General features: G+C 34.5%; 3 protein-coding genes and 1 long non-coding RNA gene across 5 annotated transcripts; all 4 read left to right on the plus strand.

The window, feature by feature from the left end:
• Positions 1 to 720: 720 nt before the first annotated feature.
• LOC129292545 (allene oxide synthase 1, chloroplastic-like) lies at positions 721 to 2,620 on the plus strand. Its single transcript, XM_054930107.1, has 2 exons — positions 721 to 1,181; positions 1,294 to 2,620. Exons 1-2 carry the CDS (start codon positions 762 to 764, stop codon positions 2,314 to 2,316), a joined length of 1,443 nt encoding a protein of 480 aa, XP_054786082.1. The 5' UTR covers positions 721 to 761; the 3' UTR covers positions 2,317 to 2,620.
• Positions 2,621 to 8,554: 5,934 nt separating this feature from the next.
• Positions 8,555 to 10,452, plus strand: LOC129293834 (allene oxide synthase 3-like). The gene has a single exon (XM_054931946.1). The coding sequence runs from the start codon at positions 8,789 to 8,791 to the stop codon at positions 10,241 to 10,243; it is 1,455 nt and encodes a 484-aa protein (XP_054787921.1). The 5' UTR covers positions 8,555 to 8,788; the 3' UTR covers positions 10,244 to 10,452.
• A 3,562-nt stretch (positions 10,453 to 14,014) lies between these two features.
• LOC129293835 (uncharacterized) lies at positions 14,015 to 17,111 on the plus strand. 2 transcript variants are annotated; one of them, XR_008589227.1, is made up of 3 exons: positions 14,015 to 14,372; positions 15,038 to 15,103; positions 15,653 to 15,762. XR_008589227.1 is itself a non-coding variant. In XM_054931948.1 (2 exons), exon 2 carries the CDS (start codon positions 16,163 to 16,165, stop codon positions 16,568 to 16,570), a length of 408 nt encoding a protein of 135 aa, XP_054787923.1. In that variant the 5' UTR covers positions 14,015 to 14,372; positions 16,150 to 16,162; the 3' UTR covers positions 16,571 to 17,111. The 2 variants fall into 2 exon arrangements, 1 of the variants encoding a protein (XP_054787923.1); XM_054931948.1 differs by lacking the exons at positions 15,038 to 15,103; positions 15,653 to 15,762 and adding an exon at positions 16,150 to 17,111.
• Positions 17,112 to 21,056: 3,945 nt separating this feature from the next.
• Positions 21,057 to 22,755, plus strand: LOC129293836 (uncharacterized). Its single transcript, XR_008589228.1, has 3 exons — positions 21,057 to 21,371; positions 22,036 to 22,101; positions 22,651 to 22,755. It is a non-coding gene; the product is annotated as an uncharacterized LOC129293836 (long non-coding RNA).
• The last annotated feature ends 543 nt before the right edge of the window (positions 22,756 to 23,298 follow it).

Consider the following 23,298-nt stretch of genomic DNA (forward strand, 5'->3'; position numbering starts at 1 on the left):
TTTTTTCGCTTAATTTTAAAATTTACGCACATGATTAAATCTAGTTATATTATATTGAAATTAAACGAAGTGAGATATGCACATGGAGTTACACCATGACATTCAGTAAAAAAGAGACCACATGGTTAAAGGCGCATTTTTAGCGAACCAAGTAGCCAAATCTTTTTCTCCTACTTATAAAATCCAGAATGCATGATTGGCTCAGGAGCTAGGCTCAATTATTTCATAACTAACTACTACTTAATTTGTTAATCAGCACTTTGTCTCTTAATGTATACTCTTAATATTTAAGGACATCAATAATATTATAAAATATTTTTAATTAAATCATACTTCTAATGAATTAATCAATTATATCTAAAATTACACATTCTTTCCATTCATGTTTACCCTATTTAAGAAGTTTAAATTAAAATTTTTTATTAATTATAAAGATGTTTTTTGAAAAACTTAATTAATTGCATATGAAAACGCCTCATATTTTTTAATATCTTACCTTAAAAAGCCTGCTATTTTGTAACGAAGGTGGTCACCACTGCCTTCATTTATACATCTTGTCCACTAGCTATTATTAATTTTCGACTAACGCACGTGTTAAATTTCCGTAATTTTTTGGATCGACTGGATTAATTTAATATTTAAAAAGGGTCACTCTGGCATGTATACAAGAACTCGTGATCAGAATCAGACCAAGTGTTTTCAAACCAGAACGAGCAGCGAGAGGTGAGAAGATTTGAGTTAAAAAAAAAAAGGGCCAAACAATGTCTTCTTCATCGTCAGAGTCCAATCAGCTCCCAGTGAAACCAATTCCGGGAACCTATGGCCCGCCGTTCTTCGGAGCCATCGCAGACCGACGCGACTTCTTCTACAACCTTGGCCGAGAAAAGTTCTTCACTTCCAAAATCGAAAAATATCAATCCACGGTGTTCCGAACCAACATGCCCCCGGGTCCGTTCATCGCTTCCGACGCCAGGGTAGTCGCCGTCCTTGACGCCGCCAGCTTCCCCGTCCTCTTTGACGTCTCCAAGGTGGAGAAGCGCGACCTCTTCACCGGAACCTACATGCCGTCCACCGACCTCACCGGCGGCTACCGTGTCTGCTCCTACCTTGACCCCTCCGAGCCCAAGCACGCCCTCATTAAGCGCTTCCTTTTCTCCCTCCTCGCCGCCCGTCACGACAAGGTATGCGTGGCGGGAAAATAGGTTCATGAAATCAAAAGCCATATAATCTTATTGAAACAATTATATAATATATATCACCAAATATATAATTGGTCGTCGCTTTCATTTTTAGGTACTGCCACTGCATAAAAGCTCCTTGTCCAAGATTTTTCTGCAACTGGAACAAGATATCTCTGCTAAAGGCGAAGCAGACTTCAACACCATCAGCGACAACGAATCCTTCAACTTCGTGTTCAATCTCTTCTGCGGGGTATACCCGACCCAGACCAAACTCGGATCGGATGGCCCAAAACTGATTCAGAACTGGTTGGTGGCTCAGCTCGCTCCAATTTTAACGCTCGGCCTTCCCAAAATCTTGAGCCTGGCCGAAGATCTCCTTCTCCACACTTTCCCCATTCCTCCCTTTCTGGTCAAGTCAGCCTACAACAAAGTCTACAACGCCGTTTCTGGGTCGGCAACCGAGGCCTTAGACGAAGCGGTGCGTTTAGGCCTCCAAAGAGACGAGGCAGCTCATAACTTGGTGTTCGTTTTAGGGTTCAACACTTTCGGAGGGGTTAAGGTTATGTTCCCGACCATCATGAAGTGGGTCGGATTAGCCGGCGAGGGTCTACACAAGAAGCTCGCCGACGAGATCAGGACCGTCGTTAAAGCAGACGGTGGGTTGACACTAGGGTCATTGGATAAGATGAGCCTGACCAAATCAGTGGTGTGGGAGGCCCTGAGGATTGAGCCTCCGGTTCCGTTCCAGTACGGGAAGGCGAAGAAGGATTTGGTGATCCAGAGCCATGACGCGAGGTTTGAAATAAAGAAAGGAGAGATGATATTCGGGTACCAACCGTTGGCTACGAGGGACGCGAGGGTGTTCGAGAGAGCCAATGAGTTCGTGGCAGAGAGGTTTGTCGGGGAAAAAGGGGAGAAACTGTTGAAGTATGTGTACTGGTCGAATGGGCGCGAAACAGAGGATCCTAGCACGGAGAACAAGCAGTGTGCGGGGAGGAATCTGGTGGTGCTATTAGGAAGGTTATTGCTTGTGGAATTCTTCTTGCAGTACGATACGTTCAGTATTGAAGAGAAGACGTCAGTTCTTGGACCAGCCATTGCGATCAAGTCGTTGACCAAGGCCACCAGCTTCTAATCATATTATCCTCCACTATTACTATTTTCTCGCGGAGCTACATTATTGTGATGTGTACGCGCTTTAATTACACCTTTGTTTTTGTGAAGTTGTGGTTGCTCTGCGATATGTCGTGCCCAGAAAATCAAGGAGGGTATAAACTTTGTCAAAGGATGCTTGGCGCATGTTTAATTTCATTTCTGCCTTCGAAACTGTTTGTGTTTTAGTACATCTATTAGTTATAGTTTGCTCGTAAAGATTCGAACCTTAATTTGGTTATATCTAATTTTGCTAGACCCAACTATCATCTACTTGTTTGTCATTAGATTCTCAGACTGTTGATAAAGATGGGCTCAAAACTATGGGCCTAAGCATGGCCCACGTGAACAATGGATCATAACTTTTAATTTCAGTATATTGGACCAGCATAGAGTTTATCCAAAGAAATGGAAGAGCCAACAATGATTAGTTGAAGATCCATTCTAACTCGCCTTTGCTTGAATGCATGATAACTGGGCCAACCTACATCATTTAATCTTTACAGAATTAAAAGATAGGCCCATATTGGTTCAAAGTCCTCCAACAGCGTCATATATGTGGGTTTATGTCAGATCCCATTCATCCCCACTCCAAAACCTAGTGGCTCAACGAAAGAGAATCCTTTACGGTCATTCAAACCATAATTCTGTAGCAAAGTGACACAGTACAAAAGGATTTTGCGTGTGAGATTCATATCTTATAATTATACTTTTTTTTTATATGGCTTTGTGAGATTTAACATTATTGGGCCGGATGCCAGCATTTATGTTGACTCGAATCCAAGACCTCATATTTAAGTCACCATAAAATACTTCTGACCAAGACCAACTCTTGCAAGTTATAATTATAGGTTTTTTTTTTTAATTTCCTTCATTTCTTATTCCAAATGCATTCATTTATATGACAAATGAGGACTCAAAACTTCAAGGTAATCCTAGTGGCTCCACTATGATAGTGGAACAAAGTAAAATGACAAGGGAGAGAAACTCTTTATCTATTGTTTCTTGAATTAGAATCCAGTGAATTGTCTAATTTCACTTGTTCAATGATTGTTTCATATAACACAATAACAACCTTTCAATTTAATCAAATGGTTGTAAAAGATATTTCATAGTGAAGAGTGTTTTGATTGTAAAAATTATTTTTAATTTTTGAAAAAAAATATATCTTAATAATTTTTAATTATTGCTAAAATTCAATAACTGTAATTGTAAATGAATTTAGGTCATTTACTGAATCTAAAATCTTGTTTTCCTTAGGCCAGCATTCATTGTTAGAATATATGAACGCTGTAGACTTGAGGGTTAAGTCAAAATTTTTGAAAAGGCATGGTATATAATCTAACTAATTAATTCTCATATCATTCTTTAAGTTCTATGAGTTACGAAACCATTCATTAAAGGTTCATAGTTAAGTAACTTTTAACACATCACTCTCATTAAGTATTACTCCATTCGTTTAAAAATATAAAGCATTTTTTGAAGAGTTTGATGTTAAAAAATGTAAGGCATTTTTAGTATTTCGAGGTATTGTCATTGCCTTTTTTCAAAAATGCCTCTCTTGATGATGACTTTATATTTATTATAGGGTATTTAATAAAGGTAAATATAAAAAGATAAGGTTAGTTGAAAAGTAGATAACTATTTTATTGAAGGTGAGATTAGATTAAAAATGCATTACATTTTTTAATGAAGGGAATAAGTAATATAACTAGTTCACTCTAACTTGTGATATATATAGTTGGTATTAAGTAGAATTCAAGTGGTTTTAGGACCCGTTTGTTTAAGATTAAAAAATAAGTGATTTTTAGATAGTTTAGAAATTTTATAAAAGAGATTTATTTTGTAAAGATTTTATAAAAAGCATATATTATTTTATATTCGGTTACAATAATAAAAAAGTGATTATTACTTATTATTTTTGAATTTTATGATATTATCTTTAATTTTTGTTTTATAAAAATAATTTATTTTTATATTATTTTAAAAATATATGATATCTTTGCATATTTCATCTCTTTAAAACACTTTTTCTCATTTACCGTATTAGATTATTTTCAGAAGCTACTCAAAGTAATTTCTTAAAATAATCAGAAATATATTTTTTTTAGATTTTGATTATTTTTAAAAATTTAAACACACATAAAAAAACTCACAAAATAGATCTTTTTAAAAAAATTAAGTTATTTTTCATGAAATAAACTAAAACAAATGGGTCCTTAATTTTTCTAAAAAAAATCTATCAGAAATAATAATTATTACAGGTATTATAACAATATTATACACAGAAGCAGCGCGTGTAGTTGAAAATATATATGAAGTTTTGATAAATCTAATAGTTTTATTATTGAAGTTATTACCACTATTATTTTTTCGGTAGAAATTACAACTATATTATTATTTGAATAGCTTGATTACGTGCTTTTGACAAAATTTAGAATTTATGTCCATCTCATTGATCAATAGACATTTGAATATCCAGTAATTCATGAAGTTTTGAAGAGTTAATTTGAACTAAAAGCAACATGTGTGAACATTGTCAGAGAGTAAAGAAGGAAATCTGAACATTACTTGCCCTCAATGACAAGCAATGTTATGCATATGAAGTGCTCTCTCAGTGTCTTTTTGTTATTTGGTTTGGAATTCCAACATGACAAGGGGAGAGAAAGTGAAGATTTAGGAGAGGTTATGAAACTAAAAACACTTTGTTGGATCAGAATTTCTAATATACCATTCTCTAATGTTTTTTATAATATTCCAACTTTTCAATTCTATTTTTTTTTGTTTTAAATTATTAACTTATGCATAAAATAAGAGATATTTTGATATTTTGAAATTTCAAAAAGGTGAATAACTGTATTTTTTTAAGATTTTTTCAAAAATAAAAGGGTATAATTCTAATATTTTTCTTTAAAAAATTACAAAAAATATAAATCTTTACTATTTTAGAATTTTAAGATATCCAAACGTCTTTTATTTTAAGTTGAATCCAATGATTAAAAAAAAAGCAAAATTAAAAAGTTAGAGTATTACAATGAGTATTAAAGAAGAGTACATTAGATGTCTCTAGCCCTTGATTATGTGGCATGGAGTCTAATCTTTCACTTATAACACACCATTTATTATAGTACATGATTTGGGTTGTTGTATTAAGTTTTAAATTACAAATTAAATTGTCCATATCTTTTACTCATCAATTTCTTTTGGTCATGTGTTAGTCTTGTACCCCGCGCATGGATTACAGCTCTACTATGATTGAAAAATAAGATAACAAGAATTTTTTAACAAAGTATACATAAGCATGCTTGTTTATAATAACCTAAAATTAAGATTATGAAAAAAATTGTAACGCATGCAACGTAGACGAATCTCGTCAGGAGGTTCTATGCTTCGCCAAATATTAGTCTATTATTAATTAAAGTTATGTCTCAGCTCGTGTGTCTAATCTTACATGGCTCCACTTAAAATTAGAAACCACAAAGGAAAGATTAGAATATTTTTTTTAATTTTTAAACGCACATAATTCTTAATTTATTTTTTGAGATTCTTGTTAGAAATCATTCAAGTTGTTATTTGAAAATTATTTTTTTAATTGATCAAAAATCATACTATCATTTATTTAATTTAGCGCGTGTTTGTTTTCTATTAGCAAAAAATTAGTTTATTAAAAATTTATTTGACAAAAATTAGATTAGTGAAAGTCAATTGTTGTAACTAAATTTTTATTTAAATATTTTTTTTTAAATTAAAAGTCAGTTTTATAAACTAGACAATGAAATATACTTTTAAATGTATAATTACTAAAAGAATGGTGATTTATTATTATTTATAATTTTTATTATACAAATATAATATATTTGAAATGTTTAAAAATGTGATAAAAATTTTAAAAACATAAAATTTGATATTTTGAATAATAAAAATAAAAATATAAAGTTTGATATATTGAAAAAAATTATATAATAAATAGTTCAAAATATATTAATAATATTAAAAATTAATATGATTCAAAAAATATATGTGATAATTGTTTTACTAAAAAAATTTAACCAAGTAGACAAACCTCGGTTGGTTAGTAAAAAATTTGTATAATATAAAATTTGATATATTGAAAAAAATTATATAAAAAGTTGAATATACATCAATGCTAAAAATTAATATGATTATTTATTCAATCTACAACAATAAAAACTTACTCTCTAATTATTATTATTTAAATTATTATTATATATATTTAATGAATTAACAATATTTTTAAATAAAAGAATAATATATTAAAGTTGGAGTAATATGGTTAAATAATATGTTACTTTTTAAATTTACTTTTTAAAAGTTTCATCCTCTTACAAATACCAAATATATTTTAAAATATTTTTAGAATGTATTTTTATCTCTTTATTTTTTTTCCCTCGAACACTAAAAATCAAAAGTAATATACAGCAAATGGGCTCTTAATCACCTCAACCTGCTGTGACCATAATTGCATCAAGTTCCTTGTGCTTCCAAGTCTTGAGTTTGTGTGGTCCAGTGCGTAGCGAAGGCAAACTTTCTTTTTTTGGAAAAAAGCGAAGGCAAACTTAAACACGCACGCAGAAAGTAGAATTCTAGCTCTTCAAGAAATAAATGATATCTTTACATTAGAGAGAGTGTGTGATTGAGAGTCCCCACGGCCACGAGCAAGGTAATGGCGTTTTGGATCCAAAGAAATTTTAGTGAATATACGTTTTGAGATCAAATTCAAAAACACCACTCTTAGATGAATAATGTGTAAATGTGACATCTGACAACCATATGTGGACTTGTTAACATTTGAAGACACACACATTAATTAGAAAACCTTTACGTAGTGTTACTTTTTAAAGGTAACTTACAATTATTGTATAAGAAAATATGACATGTGAGAACTTGTAAATACTTGTAAAAATGTGAATATGTTATTGTCAATTGCATAATCTTGTTATTTTTTAGGTTAATTTAAAATTCTATTTTAATTTAAAATTTAACGCTAACAATGTTAAGGTTAAGAAAAAGACACTTTTTAAAATTAATGAATCAAAATGAAAGCTTGCATAAAATTTAAAAACTAAAAAATGTGCATAATCAGCTTTGTTATGTTTTTCTTGTACTTGAATTTTAAAGAGTAAATGCTCAGTTAGGTTTGAACTGTCGTAGAAAATATAAAGTAAACCTATTAATTAAGTAGGGTTAAAATTGAAATTTAAATGACACGTAATGATCCCATGTCGTAACCATTCCCCATTATTTATTTAGCAAGATGGGAACATTGGGATCCAACAAAGATCATGTAATCTCTTGATGTTGATTTTAATTGTGTTATAATATTCTTTCTCTATGTAATCTAAACTATATAATCATAAATGTCCAACATAAACTTTATAATAGCCATGAATTATTTGATTCTTCCTTGTTTTCGGATCCCAACCGAAGAACAAGCATATCATTGATTAACTTTTCCAATAATAAATGGCCATGTGGACCAAATCATCGTGTAATTGACAAATTTTTAAAGCCCCTAGTCTAAATAAGCCCAACCTGGTGTCTTCAACAACTGAGCATCCGAAAAATGTGTTAGTTTAATAAATTGAATGTGCGTGTACCAAAAACAAATAAATTGAATGTGCAGTTTGATCGCAATACCACAAAAAATTATTTACCATTATCCTATTGATTCAAAAATATTTCCCCGATGCTGCAAATTTGAATATTAGTTTGTGCCACACCAAAATCTAATGAATGACAACTAGGTATCAAAATATTAAATTAAGAATAATAAAGTTTTAGACAATTTTTTGAAAAAAAAAGTTAAAAATATCTATTCAGATAATTATAAATCTAAAAATTTTAATTTTAAATAAATATTTAAATATTAAATGTAACTTTTAAATTATAACATAAATTTTTATTATTAATTATTTGAATTGATATTTATAATTTATGTTTAGAAAATTTTATAATGAAAACAGAAAGTGACAGACGTAGCATAGGAGGCCACGCCTGTGGCCTGCCAGTCTCATAGCACCCCACTTCCCTCCACCATAACCATTGCGGCCTGCGTGATATATCATATAAGTATGTGATATAATGTAATATTATGCAAAGATAGCATATTTGTACCCGTCAAACCTGATTCAGGGTACATTAAATCTTAATTTTTATTTGAGCAAACATAAAACTAAGACGAAGACACATTTCGTCAATTATTCTGAATTAAACTTCTCCCTCAACTAGAAATTGTGGCTGTTCATGTGCATGTTCCCAGTAATAACTGTAGTTGACACTATTTGACAGTAACTCACGCGGCCTACCAGCTATTTAAGTGCCCACCAACTCCATTATCAACACATGCTTGCTTTTGGCAGAAATAGAATACACTCTTAAGATAATCTTCAGAGGAATCTCTGGCCATCACCCGTTACGTATTCTCACAACAAACAATGGCTTCTTCTTCACGTTCACACACTTCTTCCAAGCTTCCACTGAAACCAATACCTGGAGATTGTGGCCTTCGCTTCTTCGGAGCCATTAGCGACAGACACGATTACTTTTACAGACAAGGCCGTGACAAGTTCTTCTCCTCCAGAATCCGAAAGTACAACTCCACCGTTTTCCGTACAAACATGCCTCCCGGCCCTTTCATTTCCTCCGATCCCAGAGTTGTCGCCGTGCTCGACGCCATCAGCTTCCAGATCCTCCTCGACAACTCCAAGGTCGAGAAACGCAACGTCCTCGACGGCACCTTCATGCCCTCCACTGCCTTCACCGGCGGCTACCGTGTCTGCGCCTTCCTCGACACCTCCGAACCCTCTCATGCTCTCCTCAAAAGCTTCTACCTCCACCTCCTCGCTTCCCGACACGACAGCTTCATCCCGCTCTTCAGTGGCTGTCTGTCGGAGCTCTTCCATGAGCTAGAAGACAAATTCTCGGAGAAAGGTCAAGTCAGCTTCAACACATTCAACGATAAAATGTCCTTCGACTTCGTGTTCCGCCTCCTCTGCGGGCCAAACTCGGACCCCAAGAATACCATACTCGGATCGAACGGCCCGAAACTCTTCCAGAAATGGTTGGCTGTACAGCTCGCTCCCCTAGGCACGCTTGGGCTTCCGAAGATATTCGACTACCTCGAAGATTTCTTGCTTCGAACGCTGCCTTTCCCTGCGTGGATCGTGAAATCAGATTACAAGAAGCTTTTCGACGTATTCTCCACGGCTGCATCGGCAACGCTGGACGAAGCGGAGCGTTTTGGGCTCAAAAGAGACGAAGCTTGCCATAACCTGATCTTCATGGCGGGCTTCAACGCTTACGGTGGGCTCAAGAGCCAGTTCCCTATACTGATGAAGTGGGTGGGATCCGCCGGAGGCAGCCTCCACAAAGAGCTGGCCGACGAGATCAGAACCGTTGTGAAGGCGGAAGGAGGGATCACTTTTGCAGCGCTGGAGAAGATGACTCTGACCAAGTCAGTGGTGTACGAGGTCCTAAGGATTGAACCTGCAGTACCGTACCAATACGCTAAGGCGAGGGAGGATCTGGTAATCCAATCCCACGATGCAGCGTTTGAGATAAAGAAAGGAGAAATGATCTTCGGATATCAGCCGTTGGCGACTAAGGATCCATTGGTGTTCGTGAATCCTGAGGTATTTGTGGGCCATAGGTTTGTTGGGGAAGGAGAGAAGCTGCTCAAGTATGTGTATTGGTCGAATGCACGAGAGACAGAGGAGCCATCAAAGGATGACAAGCAGTGCCCGGCAAAGAATCTGGTGGTGCTGCTGTGCAGGGTAATGCTGGTGGAGTTCTTCTTGAGGTACGACACGTTTACGGTGGAGATTGGCAAGAGCAGTTCCAATCTAGGAGCATCAGTGACATTCACTTCGTTGATTAAATCTAGCCGCTGAATGTGGTTGGTCCCCTCCGATATATTGTTCCCTTTGCTACTTTCACTCTTTGTTCGTAATGTTGTTTTGCATGCGACAGGCAACGTGGTACCGTGGAGATGAGTGTGTGAAGTTCTTGAAGCATGATGTATAGGGGATTGCGGAGACATATTATTTATTTGCCACGAGTGATTTATTATGTTGGATTCAGTATGATTTTGTATTTTTAATTTTTTTTATATATATGCATAATGAAGCTTGGCTCAAAAAGAGTCCAGGAGCCCCCGTTTCCCCAAGTTCATGGCCGGTAAAAATTACAGCTATTAGTCCAGCTAAAAATCGAAAGTCACGATAAAAAATACTGTTTCGTATACATAGAATAGATTTTTTTCTGAAACAAGTTGAGGATTAGCAAAATTGTAAGAGATGAATAAATTAAATCCTGTAAACTAGAGAGAGCAAAGTATAGAAAATTAAGAAATAGATTTTGGAAGGGGAGGTTGTTCAAATTAAATAATATGAAAATTAATAAAGTAGAAAAGCCGAGCTCCCCTCATTGTCCAAAATTTGCTGACTAGTAATTGGTTCAATGAATGTAAGTTCAAAATAGATGGCTCCATTTAAAATGACTCAAGCATGGTTGGTGGGGACAGAGAAAAGGAACGAGAAAAATGTTGATTTCATTGAGAATGAAAAATTGTAGGATAGTCGTGGCGACGCTTTTTTTAGAAAAAACAAATTTGAATTTGAATTTTCGTCCTTTTAATGTAATTATCACTTGTCCCACATGTCCTGGCCGGGACCAGAAACGCGGTTGCGGGGGAGTTAATGGAGACACAAGTGGTCCTCCCTCCCATCAAATTAGCCTCCTTTATGTGGTATTTTGGTACAAAAAGAATCAAACGAAATGGGAAGAGAAATAAAAAGAAAATATTTTTAGTGGATCAGGAATATTTTCCGTGCTCTCTGGAATACCAAAATGTAGTTTATGCTTTGATTCTACAGGTAAGAGAGTTCTTTTAACTTAAGTATGAGTTTTGAATTCAAAGCTTGAAAATGAAACAACACTGGTGCTGCCAATTTGATTTGAATTAGTTTGAGCCATTGTTAAATTTTCTCAACACGATATGTGGGTCAGCACTATTGTAAAAAGAACTTTTTATGTCGATCATTAAGAAGAGTTAAAAAAATATATATAAAAAGTCAAATTTTTATGTTAGATTTTCACAGAAAACTAATGTTAAATGTTTTTTAATATCAGTTTTCTAAACAACCATTATTGTGAGTTTTTTTTTTTTTTACATATGAAACTTAAACTTGTAAATTACATAAAATATACAGGAACTAAAAATAGCTAGTTAGCAAAATCAATTATTATATAATAAGTTATAACTATCACTTTTGTTAAAAAAAAAAAACTTAATCTGAACTTGTTAAAATAAGTCATGTAAATCAGTTTAGATACGTGAAATAAGTCATCTAAATCAGTTTATATATGTGAAGCCAGTTATACAATTGATTTAGAATAAGTACATTCTAAACCGGTTGTGTACCGGTTTAGATAAAGGTTTAGGAAAAAGATTTTAAATTTTTTAATTTTTAAAAAAAGTTACTTCTAAACTAGTTATTATGTCACAACTAGTTTAAATATTATTTAGATATCAATGATATCTAAATCGGTTATAATGTCATAACCGGTATAGAAACTATGTTTTCTTTAAAAAAAATTCATTCATTTATTCATTTAACCCAATCATGATATGTTGTAAATTTACAGATTAAAAGCAATATATACATATGGCTAGCCAAAATACAATTCAATTTAATCAAATTAATTGTAAAATATTTACAATTTCCTTTAATTTTCAATATACAAATGAGTTCAATAATTTTTTTAAGTTAATTATACCTATCCTAAACTCATTCTTTCAATGGATTATTATTATGAAGTTCTAACATAAATAGTCCCCAATGTCTTTTAATTTTTTAGATCTCTAATTGTGGAAATGGAAACGAATTATTGAACATATGAAAAGATCAAAGATAAGAAATTTAACTTAGCAATTCAAAGTAAAAAAAATATATTAGACTTCTAAAATTAGATTTACTTCTTTAGTAAACTTTGTCAAGCCGATCGTGATGATGTTGTACATGTGTTTCAATACATAAAAGTTGCACAAGTTAGTAGGGCATTGATAGTGGCTCTGTAGATTAATACAACATTGTCAAAATTAAATTAAAAAAAACCTCTATCATCAAAATTACACAAAATAAAAACATGCATGTATTAATTGCCTTTGATGTTGTCTATGTAGGATCCTTGACATCATATGGAGCCTTGCCCAATCGGATGTACTAGGCAATCCTCATAGCCTTATCCAATATCACATAATTAGTAACTTAATCACGGAGAATAATGTATTACGAAGATAGACTTAGTGCTTGTAAGATTTCTTCATTACCGGATTGAGCTTACAATGTAGAGAGCATAAAAGAAGATAGAATTTCTCTTCATCAAAAACACTATCAATTGCCAATGTGTATTGCAATAATAATAATAATAATAAAGTGACTTTAGCAATTTTTCAATACTATAATGAACAAATTCAAACATGTTTACTTATAGATGGAGAAACATGAAAAAATAACACTCCTTGCTGCCTTTATTAAGCTTTTGATTTATGTATTCCTCCTTTGTCTCTTTAGTGATCTCCTTATCATTAGTGTAATGTGGGCAAAGAAAATCATATTGTTTGTCTTTGTTTAAGGAAACCAACTTTTGATACAAAACCAATGATAATACAAACAAGTTAGTTCTAAGAGCTTAATTATTTAATTTTATTTAAATTTACACTTAGAATAAGATACTTATATCATCACAATTTGAATAATCATCATGGTTTAGTCACTATTAATGAGATTAGATCCTCATTCTCAATAAAAAATTTTATAGTTATTTGTGCCAATAAGGTCAAGAACTGCTTTAAAAACTCAACTCACACAACTAGATTTTTCCACCCACTTTATTGAATAATGAGTTCTCTATACTTGTCAAGTTGGATGGACAAAATTACTTACTATGGCAATGCATTGTCTTGCCAATCATTCAAGGACACCGATTGGAAAGTTTTATCAATAGTACCTCTCAATACCTTGACGAGACTCTTACCAAAAGTGATATAGTCAGTTACAATCCTGCATTCAATGATTAGATCTCCACCGACCAATTGCACCTTAGCAATTAGTTGTATACAATGTTGACACTTGAAGTTACAGCTCAGCTTGTTCATTGTTCCTTATCTGCTGAACTCCAACAAGTGACTAAGGAACTCAGGTTCTCACACTCAAGTATGTGTTACTCTCCTACAGAATAACCTTCGATAGACTTATAAACGCTTGATGACCATGGATGACTACCTTGCAAAGATGAAATCCATCTCAGAAAACTTACACCTTACTGGTCATCCTCTTTCTTCTAATGATCTCACTTCTTAAGTACTTTCAAGTCTTGATGTTAATTACAACCCCATTGTGTGTCACCTGCTTGAGAAATATTATATAAATTAAGTAGAATTGCAAGCTACTTTATTGACATTTGAGTCTTGTAACATCCTGATTTTTTTATATAATAAAGAAATTGTGGAATTTAGGTTTTGAGAAAAAAATGATAATAATAGGAATTTATATTATTTGAGATTATTTAGAAATAATATTATGGTTAGGTATTTAATTATGAATTTAAAAATTTAAATTTAAAACCACATAAGTAATATTTAGTTAAGATATAATACATAAATAATTTTTTTTATGTATGTGTTGAAAAAAAAAAGAGAAGGTAGAAGGAACAAAAAAAAAAGGGGGTGGAAGGTTGTTGTTTCTAAGTCCCACATTGGTTAGATGAGGGAAGAGAAGAGGTGCCTTCATGTATAAAAAGGAGGGGGTGTGTGCATTAGGAAGCATGAGAGGCTAAGATGCAATTTAGAGAAAATTGCAACTTTTGGCCCAAAGGTTTGAATAATTAAATTCAAACCTATAGTTTTTTTTAATATAATTTTGGGACTCACAATCCCATTTTTATATTATTTTTCTCTCTTCCTCTCACGTTGCTCGGCGTTTTCTCACAAGGGGGGATTATTTTCTTTTTCTTCAGGTATGTTCTAACTTTCCTGTTTAGATTAGCATTTAAAAATTTATTTAATTACAAAATTAATTTTATAGTTATTTTCTAAATAATATTAGCTTTCTAGTGATATGATTATTTTGTAGGATAGAGTAAATATTTTGATTAGGATTTTTCTATAGGATAGTTAATCTGATGATATGATGGATTAAAAATATAGGTTAAAATTCTTAGGGATATAATAAATATTATAGAATATTTTTTTGAGGTTGAAACTCATGTTTAAGAATTTTTGAGTTAAAATCTAGATCTATATGGTTGAATTTATGTGGAATCTGAGACGTAGGGATAAACCTATGATTATTAAATATTTATTTAAGTATGAATAGGTATTTTTGAGGTTATAGAAAGGTGATTTGAGGCTTCAGGATAATTCTAAAATTTTTAATTTATTTTTGGATGAATTTTTAGAATGTAGAAGGATGAAATTGTGATACTAGAAGTGAATTGAGGATAAAAAAAAATAGTTCATTAGGGTACGAGAATTTTAGAAAAGAATTTGAAAAGTTAAATGAGGCATAAATCTTAAATTAGTGTTAATATGGACTATAGATTTAAGACTTTCTAACTCTTTAAATTAGAGTTATTTATTTTAATGTAAAATTAATATATAGTATTATGAAATAATTATGTAGATTATATTGACAAAGATAGTGGTGAAAAAGGAGTTGTGAAGGGGAACTTGTTATTCAAGACACAAGGTAACCATTATTAATGTGTTGTGATGAGTGTGTTTGTGAATGGTTATGTGTTGTTTTGTTGTTTGAAAAAATTATGAATTATTAAAAATAAATACTGTATATACTTGTTTGAAATTATTGCCAAGTGGGTTAAAAATTTATCTTTGTTTATCATGATGAGATATTATTGTTCGGATATATTCCTGTTTGGATATTTGAATGATGCATGACTTGTCAGGGTATTTTAATGTATGGTGTTAATGGGAATTTCTGTTCGGTTAATTATTACCACGTGGTAAGCCCTCATTGGACCCAATGAGTGGCGTGTCGCTTGGTCCAACTCACCTTTGGCCGGGTGATTTGGCATTCGAGCATGGCGAAAGGAGGATATAAGGTGCAGTCATGCAAATTAAATACTTGTTCGGTTTGTTTGAAAGTATTGTTCGGTTAAATGTTTTGTGTGCCCACTTAGCAATCGCATGATTAGTTACATCCGCATGCATCATTACATATTAATTTTTGGTTACTGGGACTTTTAAGTCTCATTCCCCGTGGTTAATATTTTTACAGGAGCGAGTCCGGCCGAGAAAGCACCAGAGGTGTAACTGTGGTGTATGAGACACCATCTTTTACGTTGCCTCTTATTTTGGATTATACAATGTATCTTGTGCCAACTTAGGACATATCTTGTCTATGGAGCATGTAAACTCTAATCCTTTTTATTAAATGCATTTATATGTCCAAGAGGATTATGTCTGTCCCTTTTGATTCATGACCTAATTTAAATAACATGCTATGAGGATCATGTCTGTCCCTCATGGTTCTAATTGCTTTTTGAGATATTTTAAGACCTGTGGTATATTGTCTTGGATGTATCATGGTAGAAATTTTTCTACCATGATAATGGTTTTAATAACTTGCGAAAAATCGGTGTGTAAACTTGAGGGTGTTACATATTGGTATCAGAGCATATAGTCGGTTGGCAATATACATTGTTATGGTGCTTCTCATTGTATGGCCATGATATAGCTAGGCTAATTTTATTATTTATATCTTGTATCCTTTAGGAGGGGAGAGAAAATGCCTGTTACTCGTGGTAACTCAGGATTCCAACATGAGCACCTACCACCGCCACTGCCAAATGAGGAGCCTGACTTGGCGGAATTGAGAATGCTTGTAAAAACATTAACAGACAAGGTTCAAGGATACGAACAAGAGTTGACGGAGCTAAAGAGGCAAAAGGTAACTGAAAATGGAGATAGGGCTCATGTTGAGAGTCATGTGGGGGAAGGCAGTTCCTCACATCCTGCCACTCTGAGAGATCATGAGTCTAGAAGGAAGGAAATTAGGCAGGAGGAACAGAGAGCCCCACCGACCATTACTGATGTGTGGGAAACTGTTAGGAAGTTTAACCCTCCTACGTTTGATGGTAACCTTAAACCATCCGTGGTAGAGGAATGGGTGAAGAGACTCGAATCCATCTTTTGAGTAGTCACATGCACCAGCAATCAAAAAGTACAAGTAGCATTAGTGCTCCTAGTGAAAGGAGCAAGAGATTGGTGGGAGACAGCAGGGCCCAGGGATGATTCTACACTCACCTGGGAGGAATTCAAGGAAAAATTATTTAGGCATTACTTTCCATCAGAGTTAAGGTCTGAGAAGGAAGCGGAATTCCATGCCTTTAAGCAAGGGAACCTCGATGAGGACACATTCATTGCTAAGTTTCAGGAGTTATCTAGATACTCCACGTACCTGCAGTATAGGGATGATTCCGAATGGAAGGCTAAGCACTTATTGGAGAAGGCTAGACCAGAATTGAGGGAACAATTAGCTCATCTAGATATCCGAGATTATGATGAAATGTGCATAAAACTACAAGTAGTAGCTCGCAGTAAGAAGGAGGTCGAGAGAGAGAAGAGGGGTTATTCATATAGTAGACCCCCAACCTACCCTCGACCCACCGGAGGCATTATGAAGAAAAACCATCAGGGTTCGAGTAGCTCATGGAACCAAGGAAGGCAGAAGGGTCCATTTCAAAGGGGCCAAGGACAGAGGAGCTATCATAGTAGTTATCACGGGTCACAGAGGAGCCCAACAGTATCTACACCTGCCCCGAGTACAGCGATCTCTCAACAGTGCACTAAATGCGGGCGTCGTCATTTCGGACAGTGTTGGGTCTGTTACATTTGTGGGAAACCCGGTCACATTGCAAAGTTTTGTGGGGACAACCAGGGCTCAAATATGAAGAACCCTTCCCAACATCCTACTGTCTCTGGCCGTGTGTTTGCTCTTACTCAGGACACCATGAACTCCCCAGATGCCATTAGAGGTAACATCAAAATCCTTCATCATGATATTGTTGCACTATTTGATTCGGGTGCTACACACTCTTTTATTTCTGAAACTTGTGTAAAGGACCTTGATTTGCCTGTGTGTATTTTACCTTTTGATATGAATGTGTCTACTCCTGCGGGAGAATCTGTAAGGACTGCTAAGGCATGCCTTAACCTAGTAGTCGAGTTTAAAAATAGGAAAACAACTATGGACTTAATTATCCTACCACTGAGAGGTATGGATGTAATTGTGGGAATGAATTGGATGGCTGCAAATGGTGCTATCCTAGATTGTAGAGAGAGGAGTGTGTCTTTATCTTCTTTATCGGTGACCCCAGTCGAGACTCAAGATCATGTTTTCTTGTCGGCGGCGCAAGTTGATAGATGTATGAAGAAGGGTTGCCAGGCCTACATGGTTTTCTTCTCTATCCAAGCTGAGATTGATGAAGGCGTGAAGAATATCCCAATTGTCAAAGAATTTGCGAATGTATTTCCAGACGAAGTCTCCGGTTTACCCCAAAGCGCGAGGTAGAGTTCTCAATTGAATTGGTACCCGGTACAGGGCCAATTTCTAAGGCTCCTTATCGGATGTCCCCTTCAGAGTTAGCGGAACTGAAAAAGCAAATTGAAGAGCTACTTGAGAAGGGTTCATCAGACCGAGTGTTTCACCTTGGGGATCTCCAGTCCTTTTTGTAAAGAAGAAGGACGGAAGCCTCCGATTGTGCATTGATTATAGACAATTGAACAAAGTAACCATCAAGAACAAATATCCACTTCCGAGAATCGATGATTTGCTGGATCAGCTTGTGGGATCCGCAGTTTTCTCAAAGATTGACTTAAGGTCAGGGTACCACCAATTGAGAGTGAGAGCAGAGGATATACCTAAGACAGCATTTCGGACGAGATATGGGCATTATGAATTCATGGTGATGCCGTTTGGACTTACGAATGCTCCTGCGGTATTCATGGATTACATGAATAGGATCTTTCGACCCTATTTAGATAAGTTTGTAGTAGTGTTTATTGATGACATTCTTATTTATTCAAAGGATGAGGAGGCTCATGGTGAACATTTAAGAATCGTCTTGCAAGTTTTGAGGGAACATAAGCTTTATGCCAAATTAAACAAGTGTGAATTTTGGCTCCAAGAAGTAAAGTTTTTGGGCCATGTTGTGTCCAGAGACGGAGTTGCGGTGGATCCTAGCAAGATTGATGCAGTGATGAAGTGGGAACAGCCAAAATCTGTTACAGAGATACGAAGCTTTTTAGGTTTAGCAGGTTATTATCGTCGCTTTATTAAGGGATTTTCGCAAATTGCGATGCCCTTAACTAAGCTGACTAAGAAGGATGCCCCATTTATTTGGACTGACAAATGTGAAGCTGCTTTCCAAGAATTGAAAAAGAGGTTAACCACTACTCCAGTATTGACTATTCCTAACCCTGTGGTGCCGTACACTCTGTACACTGATGCTTCTTTAAAGGGTTTAGGATGTGTTTTGATGCAAAATGACCGAGTGGTTGCCTATTCCTCCAGACAGTTGAGACTACACGAGGAAAATTACCCTACTCATGATTTGGAGTTAGCTGCAGTTGTGTTTGCTCTGAAGATATGGAGACACTACTTGTATGGATCTAAGTTTCAAATCTTCAGTGACCATAAGAGCCTGAAGTATTTATTTGATCAAAAAGAGCTTAATATGAGGCAGCGACGATGGATGGAATTTCTAAAGGATTATGACTTTGAATTACATTACCATCCGGGTAAGGCTAACGTGGTAGCTGATGCCTTAAGTAGAAAGACTATTCATGCTGCACATTTGATGGTTCATGAATATCATTTATGGAACAGTTTTCATGATGTTCCAGTAGATGTGATTGAACATCAAATGGCCGCACTCCAGGTAGCAGACTTTGAGAGCAAATTCTGGGAAGATCTCAGAGTCTCACAGCAGAGTGATGACTACTTAAGGAATATAAGGAAGGAGATAGTGGTAGGTAAGGCCCCAAATTTTACCATCTCTGAGGACACAGTGATGAAGTATAAAGGTAGAGTTTGTGTACCTAATGATCCAAGATTGAGGAATATCCTTTTAGAAGAAGCTCATAGGAGCAAATATACAATTCATCCCGGTATAACTAAAATGTACCATGATTTGAAGCGAGGTTGGTGGTGGCCAGGAATGAAGAAAGATGTAACTGAATTTGTTTCTAGATGTTTAACGTGTCAGAAGATAAAGATAGAACATCAGAAGCCAGCTGGAACACTGCAACCGTTAGATATTCCAAAGTGGAAATGGGATGATATTTCCATGGATTTCATCACTGGACTGCCAAGAACACCCTCGAGTAAGGATGCTATTTGGGTGATAGTAGACCGACTCACCAAATCAGCTCACTTTTTGGCGATCAAGTTTACCTCTACATTAGAGAAATTTGCTGAGATATACATTAAGGAGATAGTTAGACTTCATGGTATACCCTCTAGAATTGTGTCAGATCGTGACCCAAGGTTCACTTCAAACTTTTGGGGTGCGCTACAGAAGGCTATGGGTACCAGACTGAGTTTTAGCACCGCATACCACCCCCAAACAGATGGACAAACAGAGAGGACGATCCAGACTTTGGAGGACATGTTGAGAGCTTGTGCCATTGAACTACCAGGTAGTTGGGATAATCATTTGCCATTAGCTGAATTTGCTTATAATAACAGCTATCATTCTAGTATTGGGATGGCGCCTTATGAGGCCTTGTATGGAAGGAAGTGTAGATCGCCTTTGTGTTGGACAGAATTAAGTGAGAGGAGTATCATTGGTCCAGAAATTGTAGAGCAGACCACCCAGAAGATTGCAATGATTAAGCAAAAATTGCTAACAGCTCAGAGTCGACAGAAGAGCTATGCTGATAAGAGAAGACGGCCGTTAGAGTTTGAAGTAGGAGATCATGTATTTTTGAAGGTTTCTCCGGTGACAGGCATTGGTAGATCCATTAAGGCAAAGAAGTTGACACCTAGATTTATGGGCCCGTATGAGATCTTGGAGCGAATTGGACTGCTGCATATAGAGTTGCATTGCCTCCACAGATTGCAGGTATCCATAATGTATTTCACGTATCACAGTTGAAGAAGTACAACCCGGATCCCTCCCATGTTATTGAACCTGAAGAAGTAGAATTGAGGGAGAATTTGACCTTTAGATCCGAACCGGAGCGAATTGAGGACTTTAAGGACAAACAACTGCAATAAGACCATCCGACTCGTGAAGGTGATTTGGAAGGGTGGAGCCCTAGGTGATGCTACTTGGGAAACCGAGGAGAGTATGAGGCGAGATTATCCACATTTATTTGCTTAGGTACATAGTTTCTATGCTTATCTATTAAATTTTGAGGACAAAATTTCTAAAAGGAGGGGAGAATTGTAACATCCTGATTTTTTATATAATAAAGAAATTGTGGAATTTAGGTTTTGAGAAAAAAATGATAATAATAGGAATTTATATTATTTGAGGTTATTTAGAAATAATATTATGGTTAGGTATTTAATTATGAATTTAAAAATTTAAATTTAAAACCACATAAGCAATATTTAGTTAAGATATAATACATAAATAATTTTTTTTGTATGTGTTGAAAAAAAAAAGAGAAGGTAGAAGGAACAAAAAAAAAAGGGGGTGGAAGGTTGTTGTTTCTAAGTCCCACATTGGTTAGATGAGGGAAGAGAAGAGGTGCCTTCATGTATAAAAAGGAGGGGGTGTGTGCATTAGGAAGCATGAGAGGCTAAGATGCAATTTAGAGAAAATTGCAACTTTTGGCCCAAAGGTTTGAATAATTAAATTCAAACCTATAGTTTTTTTTTAATATAATTTTGGGACTCACAATCCCATTTTTATATTATTTTTCTCTCTTCCTCTCACGTTGCTCGGCGTTTTCTCACAAGGGGGGATTATTTTCTTTTTCTTCAGGTATGTTCTAACTTTCCTGTTTAGATTAGCATTTAAAAATTTATTTAATTACAAAATTAATTTTATAGTTATTTTCTAAATAATATTAGCTTTCTAGTGATATGATTATTTTGTAGGATAGAGTAAATATTTTGATTAGGATTTTTCTATAGGATAGTTAATCTGATGATATGATGGATTAAAAATATAGGTTAAAATTCTTAGGGATATAATAAATATTATAGAATATTTTTTTGAGGTTGAAACTCATGTTTAAGAATTTTTGAGTTAAAATCTAGATCTATATGGTTGAATTTATGTGGAATCTGAGACGTAGGGATAAACCTATGATTATTAAATATTTATTTAAGTATGAATAGGTATTTTTGAGGTTATAGAAAGGTGATTTGAGGCTTCAGGATAATTCTAAAATTTTTAATTTATTTTTGGATGAATTTTTAGAATGTAGAAGGATGAAATTGTGATACTAGAAGTGAATTGAGGATAAAAAAAATAGTTCATTAGGGTACGAGAATTTTAGAAAAGAATTTGGGAAGTTAAATGAGGCATAAATCTTAAATTAGTGTTAATATGGACTATAGATTTAAGACTTTCTAACTCTTTAAATTAGAGTTATTTATTTTAATGTAAAATTAATATATAGTATTGTGAAATAATTATGTAGATTATATTGACAAAGATAGTGGTGAAAAAGGAGTTGTGAAGGGGAACTTGTTATTCAAGACACAAGGTAACCATTATTAATGTGTTGTGATGAGTGTGTTTGTGAATGGTTATGTGTTGTTTTGTTGTTTGAAAAAATTATGAATTATTAAAAATAAATACTGTATATACTTGTTTGAAATTATTGCCAAGTGGGTTAAAAATTTATCTTTGTTTATCATGATGAGATATTATTGTTCGGATATATTCCTGTTTGGATATTTGAATGATGCATGACTTGTCAGGGTATTTTAATGTATGGTGTTAATGGGAATTTCTGTTCGGTTAATTATTACCACGTGGTAAGCCCTCATTGGACCCAATGAGTGGCGTGTCGCTTGGTCCAACTCACCTTTGGCCGGGTGATTTGGCATTCGAGCATGGCGAAAGGAGGATATAAGGTGCAGTCATGCAAATTAAATACTTGTTCGGTTTGTTTGAAAGTATTGTTCGGTTAAATGTTTTGTGTGCCCACTTAGCAATCGCATGATTAGTTACATCCGCATGCATCATTACATATTAATTTTTGGTTACTGGGACTTTTAAGTCTCATTCCCCGTGGTTAATATTTTTACAGGAGCGAGTCCGGCCGAGAAAGCACCAGAGGTGTAACTGTGGTGTATGAGACACCATCTTTTACGTTGCCTCTTATTTTGGATTATACAATGTATCTTGTGCCAACTTAGGACATATCTTGTCTATGGAGCATGTAAACTCTAATCCTTTTTATTAAATGCATTTATATGTCCAAGAGGATTATGTCTGTCCCTTTTGATTCATGACCTAATTTAAATAACATGCTATGAGGATCATGTCTGTCCCTCATGGTTCTAATTGCTTTTTGAGATATTTTAAGACCTGTGGTATATTGTCTTGGATGTATCATGGTAGAAATTTTTCTACCATGATAATGGTTTTAATAACTTGCAAAAAATCGGTGTGTAAACTTGAGGGTGTTACAAGTCTAGACTTGAACAATTAAATGAACTTAGCAATCTCAACTTAGGCTTTCATTCTATTAATATTATTGCACTTAACAACTGTCAATGTGCACTCGTTTCTAGTCATGGTCATTGTGACCCACTTTAGCCATATCATGGATTATGTCCTTCAATCGATTAGTCATATCATTATTAACATCTTGAGATTAAGATATACTTGATATTTGCATGTCACCATACTATATCCATACTCTATAACTTTTAAGAAACCCTTCACAAATTAA

Source organism: Prosopis cineraria, unplaced genomic scaffold, assembly GCF_029017545.1.
Source record: "Prosopis cineraria cultivar Desert tree isolate PC_DT_omini unplaced genomic scaffold, ASM2901754v1 PC14, whole genome shotgun sequence".
Lineage (NCBI taxonomy): Eukaryota > Viridiplantae > Streptophyta > Magnoliopsida > Fabales > Fabaceae > Prosopis > Prosopis cineraria.